Below are 7,603 nucleotides of genomic sequence, written 5' to 3'. Positions count from 1 at the left end.
AAAAAAAAAAAAAAAAAAAAGGTCATTATTTTGACTAAATTCAAAAGGGTATTATATGATTTTTCTGTAAATTGAGCATTGAAATAAAAGCACAACAAGGTACTCAAGGCATTAGTCTGCTCTTTGGTAAAATTTGTAAAGGGTTATAAAAGATTTTTTTTCCTTTTTATGTTTCTGACTCATCATTTTGGCAAACTAAATAATTTATGGTAGTCTGGAATTCTAGTTCATAACATCAAGTGTTTTAAGCCTCTAACATATTTAGCAGACTTTCCAAAAATCAAGCTTCAGTTTCAAAATTGTCTTTCCTGACACCTGGGTTTTTGAATACTTTGGAGGAGCCCCTGGAGTGTCCAGAAAAGAGAGGTAAACAGGATTATTTGAAATGTTTAGGTATGCTTTGCACAGTGGCAGTATCGTAGCCAATGAGGTTTATCCAAGGCATGATTATTGCTAATTGAAAACTTTTCCCAATACCCCACCATGACAACTTGAAATATAGTCCACAATGGCAATTTTTGACAGTCTCTATGGGGACTGCATAAGAAAAAAAAATAGAAATGTTTAGGCACATGGAACTGTGTTCAGTCTTCTTTAGGTTATATTTTGAATAATAATAACATATCTTCCAAAATTGTATGGAATTTCCAAAATTCTAATGTCTGAGTATATGCTATCAATCATAATTAAAGTTGTTAAGTTTTTGTAAACCATGGAGATAATCAAACTTCTTTGTCAATTGTGCTTCTAAATGTAACTACCCTGAATGTTTTGTTATTCATAGACAATTATTTTGTTTTAATCCTTTTCAAAACATTGTTTATAATAAGCTACAGAACTTTGACAGGTGCTCTCAAATACAGGTTTCTGATAACTTTGGAGAGTGTAACATTGGAATAAAGGAAAAACATACAGGACTCATTAAGAGCTAAAATGTTCACAAATATCAAGCAAAGCAAGAGTTAACTGAATGTACTCAGGAAACTGAAGAAAGCTTTTTAACTTTTGCTTGGAATATTGCTGTCTTTGTTTTGTTTTTCAGAGTCAAGGAAACTCATTTTGAATTATTTATGGCCTTTAATAATTTGAGTTAGCTATACTCTTTTTTTTTCTTTTCAGATGGTATTTTTGCTCTTGTTGCCCAGGCTGGAGTGCAGTGGCATGATCTTGGCTCACTGCAAACTCCACCTCCCAGTTCAAGCAATTCTCCTGCGTCAGTCTCCTGAGTAGCTAGGACTACAGGCACACGCCACCATGCCCAACTAATTTTTGTATTTTTAGTAGAGACAGGGTTTTATCATATTGGCCAGGATGGTCTTGATCTCTTGACCTCTTGATCCGCCTACCTTGGCCTACCAAAGTGCTGGGATTACAGGTGTGAGCCTCCGTGCCCAGCTTAGGTATGTATACTCTTGTGAACAAAATCTGGAGCATGTTTGTTTCTCTTTGCCTTGTTCCTCTAGAATTTGGAAACTGTGAGTATTCTTAACTTGTGGTAATATAGTTGTTTGCATCACTGCCATAAGTATCCATTTTCTTTTGTAACAGGATGCATTTGGAGAAACTGTTTTGCCAAGGCTTTGACAGGAAGGGTATGCTTCCATTTAAGCAGTTGAGCTGGACTTGCAGAGCTGAAAAAATTTTTTTGGGAAAAAAACTAGCTTCATACCCTTGCCTACAGAGTCCCTGTACAGGGTTCCTGACCTGTGGTCAGTAAAGAATGTCACTTTCTAACAGGCCTAGGAGTTCCAAGTTTATCTTGGGACCTTGAGAGGAGAGGGTCACCCAACTCAGAGGTATTTGAGGATACAACCCCATGGCTGAGCTTGGCTTTAAAAGGTCTCTGGTTGGGCACAGTGGCTCATACTTGTAATCCCACTGCTTTGGGAGGCTGAAGTGGGTGGATCACAAGGTTAGGAGTTTGAGACTAGCCTGGCCAACATAGTGAAATCCCATCTCTACTAAAAATACTAAATTAGCTGAGCATGGTGACAGGCGCCTATAATCCCAGCTGCTTGAAACCGGAAGGCAGCAGTTACGGTGAGCCAAGATTGTGCCACTGCACTCCAACCTGGGCAACAAGAGGAAAACCCTATCTCAAAAAAAAACAAAAAAAGTTTTCTCTGACAGTCCTTGTGGAACAGAGTTCCATCAAAGCCAGTCTAAAAGGCCAATGTAGATGTCGGCTCACTGCAACTTCCACCTCCAGGGTTCAAGCAATTCTCCTGCCTCAGTCTCCCAAGTAGCTGGGATTACAAGCATACGCCACCAAACCTGGCTAATTTTGTATATTTAGTAGAGACAGGGTTTCTCCATGTTGGTCAGGCTGGTCTCAAACTCCTGACCTCAGGTGATCCGCCCACCTCGGTCTCCTAAAGTGCTGGGATTACAGGCATAAGCCACCCCACCCAGCCTCCAGCATTATTTTATGCCATTACCTGTACTGCCAGGTTCCCCTCACTCACTTTTAGTTGCTGTCAATACAAGTCTTCCTTAGGTTTTTCTAGCAGCTTCTTCCAGTTTCAAGACTTTTCCCTAAGCTGTCCAATTTGTCTGAAATGCTGTTCCCACTCTTATCTCCTTTAACTAGTTAATCCCTATTCATCTTCAGATCTTAGCTGATTAAATAAGTAGGCTTCTCACCCTACACTTCTTCATAACACTTCTTCCAACTGTAATTAAACTAATTATGCAATTAGTCTGTCTCCTCAAGTAGGCTGTAGGGACTTGTATGTCTTGGTTATAGCTATATCCCTGGGGCCTAGCATCATGCCTAACCCATAAGTACCCAATAAATACCTCTTGAATGAGGAGCAATGGTTTGGGAAAGTAAACTGAGCTTTGTGTGACTGGAGTTTAGAGAGATTTGCCAAAAATCTTCCTACAACCTGTTTTCAGTGTCCTCTGGTGGCCACTAATAAAAAGTGCATAAGATGGGCCTTAAGGGTTGAGTGACAAGGTCTGGGCTGGACTCTGCCTCCTGCAGGTCACTTATGCACATTGACTATAGTGTCTGACCGAAAAAGCCCATCCCCACCTTTTGTGATTTTGCAAGCTGGGATCCCCTAACTTCTGAATGTAAGTTGTTTGGACTCTTCATATTCCTAATCCTAGGCACTGATCAGGACAGGGGGATGGGAACTCAAGGCCCAGGTCCAGCACTGCCTTGAAACCAAAAGACAATCATTGCCATGATAGCTATTCCTGACGTAACCAATTAAGAGGCATTCTTGGTAAGACTCCCCGGAAGCATGCAATACTTAAGATTTGCCACTAGATGGTGGTACTTCCCAATTTGCCTAATGCAAGGATACAGAATTAGCCACGTCACAGTTTCCTTCAGAACCTGTGACATGTATGTTTGGGCTTCAAGGGCAGGTCACATCCAGCAGCCCTAGGTCTGTCATCCCTGGGGGAAGCAGCCTCCATCCCAGGCCTGACCAAGCAAATAAGACAAGCAAGCAATGTGGATGTTCTCATGGCTTTATTAACTCTTTCTGTTGTGGCAGGACCTCATTAGCTGGAGAGCTGGAAGGAAGGCCAAGAAGCTGTGGTCTCAGTATGGGTCATTAAAGGGGTACAGAGGATGCCCTGCATCCCTTGGAACTCTTTTCCCATCCACCTGGAAAGAGAGACAGATAGATTACTCCATCAACAGGAGCTACCATTCCAAAGACTCCAGGCATCTTCCCCAAATCTTCCTAAACAAACTTGTCTGTGTACAGCACTGTGTCAGATGGCAGTGGCCTGGATCCCCATCTCAGAGAAGACCACAGTGTCAACAGCATTCCAGCACCAAACCTATAGCCTGACATGTAGCTGCCCCTGCTCCTAAGAGTTTGCAGTCTCAACTGAGATCAAGAGGCCAGGAACCATTTATTTCCCTAAGTACAGCAGACTTTCCTCCCAACCCAACCTCTTGCCCGAGGTCAACAATGCCTTCTGGGCTCTCCTCATATCATTTACTGAGAATCTACTATATGTCAGGAATCGGGCTTATATTACATATGGGAAGCTGAGGCTTGGAGAAGTTTAGTAACTTGCTCTGGGTTACAAGATATCAAGAAGCAGGACTGGGACTCACAGGTTATATGCCTTATCCCTGAGCCATACTGCTTCCCTGAGCTCAATGAAGAGAAATGAGTGCACTATGACCAGCATAGCAATCCCACCCACAACATTGTGTTCCTTTCACAACCAGCAAGTCTGAGGTCACACTTGGGCCAGAATCCCACCCCAAATTTCACGTGCCCCAAGTCTAGCGGACTGATACATCCTTACCGTAAGCATAGGCACAATATATCGCCAATTTTTGTTCAGGGCATTTAGCTGCTTCATCTCTTCCGGGCTAAAGGTGAAGTCAAACACCTGAGGAGGAGGGGGGCGGTTCAGGAAAGCCAGTCTTGTGAGCAGAAGCTGGGGTTCCACAACACTGCCTTTTTAGCCAGGCAGAGTCAGGGCCAAGAAAATATCCCAAAGAGCTGAAGAAGATAGAACCATTCCAAGTACCTTGATGTTCTGAAGGATTCGAGAAGGAGTGATACTTTTGGGGATGCAGATCACTTTTCGCTGGACCTGCCACCTAAGTTGGGGATTTAGGTAGATGAGGAAAAGGGATCATTATTCATAAACATCATTTTGTTCTACATCCAGCCTTCCCTAAGCTCCTGGAGCACCTGAGCCCCATTGAAATGGGGAATATGCCTAGAGTGGCCTCCCTCCTCACCCAGACACTGAAATAAGAAATCCCTTAACCCTTGCCTCCCAACCCTAAGACTGCCCCATACCTGAGCAAGATCTGAGCTGGAGATCGGCCATACTTTTCAGCCAATGCCAGGACTACTGGTTCCTCCAGCAGGACAGGTTCATTAGGATCACGCCATGCACGATCAGAGGAGCCCAAAGGGCTATAAGCAGTTACCTCCAGGCCACGTTCTTGGCAGTGGGCAATTAGCTCATTCTGAGCCAAGTATGGGTGGCATTCCACCTGAGCCAAGGAATAACCCATCACCATGAAGCAGTCACACCCAGTTTGCCTGTTCCATCCCAGACATGCATGTCTGGACCAGCCCCCTATTGCTGACCCCCACGTCCCCACTTCCCCTCAGCCTGCTTTTCTGTTTCCCATCAGCAATTTCATTTTCTCCCAGTGCTTCAATGCCCACCTTTATGCAGTGGACTTCTGCACCAACACTCTGACAACTTGCTAGCCATCTCCATTAAGCAAATCCATCATTTGCTCACTCATGCTCTTGAGCACACAACCCTTAACCACTCATCTGCTTGCTGTCCTTACCTGCAAGACAGCTGGACACACGGAAGCCACACTGAATATGTCATCAATCTGCCGACTGTTGAAGTTGGACAGGCCCAGCGCTCGCACCAGCCCCTTAGCTACCAGTGCCTCCAGAGCCTTCCAAGTCTCCTTGTAGTGGGTGGAGTCATAGCGTATAGTCCCATCAGCATTCTTGGGGAAGGGATTGTCTCCCCGCCTGAGTGAGAGACAGCCCCACTAAGTGTGGACACAAATGCCAGGTTTCTGCCCTGACTTCCCATCCAGCCACTCTATGTCCCAAACTGCAATCCCAGAGAGGACAAAAGGGCAAGAATTTTTAAAAAGCCATGCTTTTTCATCCTTACAGATTGTAACCCAAGTGTTAAGTCTACATGGAATGCCTATGCCCCCTCCTCTTCCTAGACCCAGATATCTCCTCTCCTCTGGGAAGTCTTCCTTAACTCGTCCTCAGAGAGTTATCCACCCTTCTGCCCTTTTTGCAGCACAGGACACAGCACTAATGTTGGGCTCTTCTCACATCCTCTGCTGAGACTTACTTATTACTGTAACTCCAGGTGCTCAACAGAAAGGTCAGCACCTTTCCTGAATGAATAAATGGAGCAGGAGAGTTACAGGCATACACCCTAGGGTACATGCCATGTGAGGCTCTCTTCCTTTTTCTAGAGTTAAACTCCTGTAGTTCCACTAAGCTGCTGTAGCAGAAGAGGCTCAGATTCCATGTCAAGCTCCTCGGCTTGCCACTGAGATGAGTGTTCCTATCCTGCTTTGCTGCTGTGACTTGCAGTAAGTTACTAACACCATCCTGCTCCACCCCGATTCCCCAGATGAGGCTCTGGGAAGGCTCACTCGAAGGCATAAGGCCAGTGCATCAGGTATAGGTCCAGATATTCCAGCTGAAGGTCAGCCAGAGTCTTCTGGAGGGCAGGCTCCACATCTTTGGGGTGGTGTTTGGTGTTCCACAGCTTGGATGTCACAAACAGCTCCTCCCGAGGCACTGCCTAGTGCAGGGTGCAGGGCCCACAGTGAGGAAAGCCACCAGCACCTGGTCTCACCCACCCTCAACTCTGAGAGAGGAACTGGAGGGAAGCTGATGCCAGATTCCCTCCAGCTGGACCCCAGCCCCAGCTTCAGCTTCTGAATTCTTTTATTCCACCTCTCTTGACAACCCCAGTCCTTACCTTGCCTGGTCCCACGTCCTCCTTCAGGGCTTCCCCAATCTCAGGCTCATTGCCGTAGATAGCAGCACAGTCAATGTGGCGGTAGCCTACACTAAGGGCATACTTAATAGCTGCTTTTACCTGCCAGGTCAAAGAAGCAGAGGTTTCAGCTTTGTTGGTTTCAGCATTCTAATGTCGTCACCCCAAGGTCAGTGCCGGAGGAGGTGGGTCAGAAATATAACAGGGCACTCCATGCAGTGGAGGTGAAAGATGAAAGATGGGTTGGACATGGTGGTTCATGCCTGTAATCCCAGCACTTTGGGAGGCTGAGGCGGGCACATCACCTGAGGTCAGGAGTTTGAAACCAGCCTGGCCAATTGAAGTCGGCCTGACCAACATGGGGAAACCCTGTCTCTACTAAAAATACAAAATTAGCTGGGTGTGGTGGCATGCACCTGTAATCCCAGCTACTTGGGAGTCTGAGGCAAGAGAATTGCTCGAACCTAAGAGGTGGAAGTGGTAGTAAGCTGGGATCGTGCCACTGCACTCCAGCCTGGGCAATGAGAGCGAAATTCCATTTCAAAAAAAAAGAAAAAAAAACAAAAGGAAGATGGTTTCAGTCTAAGGGACCAGGAGCCTATTCAGAGGCCCTAAACCCTTTGCCCTGCCCCTACCCCAACCAGTCTCTAAGATGCCTTCCTACCCAAGCCATCTCGGCAATGTCTAGCAAAAACTAATAATATTTTCCCACCATCTACCATAAACAGGGCTTTAGTAAATATTATTTTCAGGCTGAGCACAGTGGCTCACACCTGTAATTCTAGCACTTTGGGAGGCCAACATGGGAAGACTGCTTGAGGCCAAGAGTTCAAGACCAGCCTGGTCAACATAGCAAGACTCCACCTCTTTTTTTAAAAAAATTAAGGCCAGGCAAGGTGGCTCACGCCTATAATCCCAGCACTTTGGGAGGCAGAGGCAGGTGGATCTCCTGAGGTCAGAAGTTCAAGACCAGCCTGGCCAACATGGTGAAACCCTGTCTCTATTAAAAATGCAAAAATTGGCCGGGCGCGGTGGCTCAAGCCTGTAATCCCAGCACTTTCGGAGGCCGAGGCGGGTGGATCACGAGGTCAAGAGATCGAGACCATCCTGG

The 7,603-nt window shown here is 45.8% G+C and overlaps 1 protein-coding gene and 1 non-coding gene across 4 annotated transcripts in view; one reads left to right on the top strand and one right to left on the bottom strand.

Annotated features, from left to right (window-relative positions):
- The first annotated feature begins 396 nt into the window (after positions 1–396).
- Positions 397–537, top strand: LOC119473062. Its single transcript, XR_005202228.1, has one exon. It is a non-coding gene; the product is annotated as a U4 spliceosomal RNA (small nuclear RNA).
- A 2,930-nt stretch (positions 538–3,467) lies between these two features.
- AKR1A1 (aldo-keto reductase family 1 member A1) overlaps positions 3,468–7,603 on the bottom strand; it is a 20,576-nt gene continuing 16,440 nt past the window's right edge. For all 3 annotated transcript variants that reach the window (XM_017540835.2, XM_017540836.2, XM_017540840.2), the window contains 7 exons: positions 6,475–6,594; positions 6,143–6,294; positions 5,297–5,492; positions 4,788–4,987; positions 4,510–4,582; positions 4,282–4,368; positions 3,468–3,622 (listed from right to left, as the gene is read on the bottom strand). In XM_017540835.2, coding sequence (XP_017396324.1) covers positions 3,557–3,622; positions 4,282–4,368; positions 4,510–4,582; positions 4,788–4,987; positions 5,297–5,492; positions 6,143–6,294; positions 6,475–6,594 — 894 coding nt within the window. In that variant the 3' untranslated portion in view covers positions 3,468–3,556. The remainder of the gene's footprint in view (positions 3,623–4,281; positions 4,369–4,509; positions 4,583–4,787; positions 4,988–5,296; positions 5,493–6,142; positions 6,295–6,474; positions 6,595–7,603) is intronic.

Source organism: Cebus imitator, unplaced genomic scaffold, assembly GCF_001604975.1.
Source record: "Cebus imitator isolate Cc_AM_T3 unplaced genomic scaffold, Cebus_imitator-1.0 Scaffold129, whole genome shotgun sequence".
In the NCBI taxonomy this organism is placed as follows: domain Eukaryota; kingdom Metazoa; phylum Chordata; class Mammalia; order Primates; family Cebidae; genus Cebus; species Cebus imitator.
This window is presented reverse-complemented; position numbering and strand designations above follow the sequence as displayed.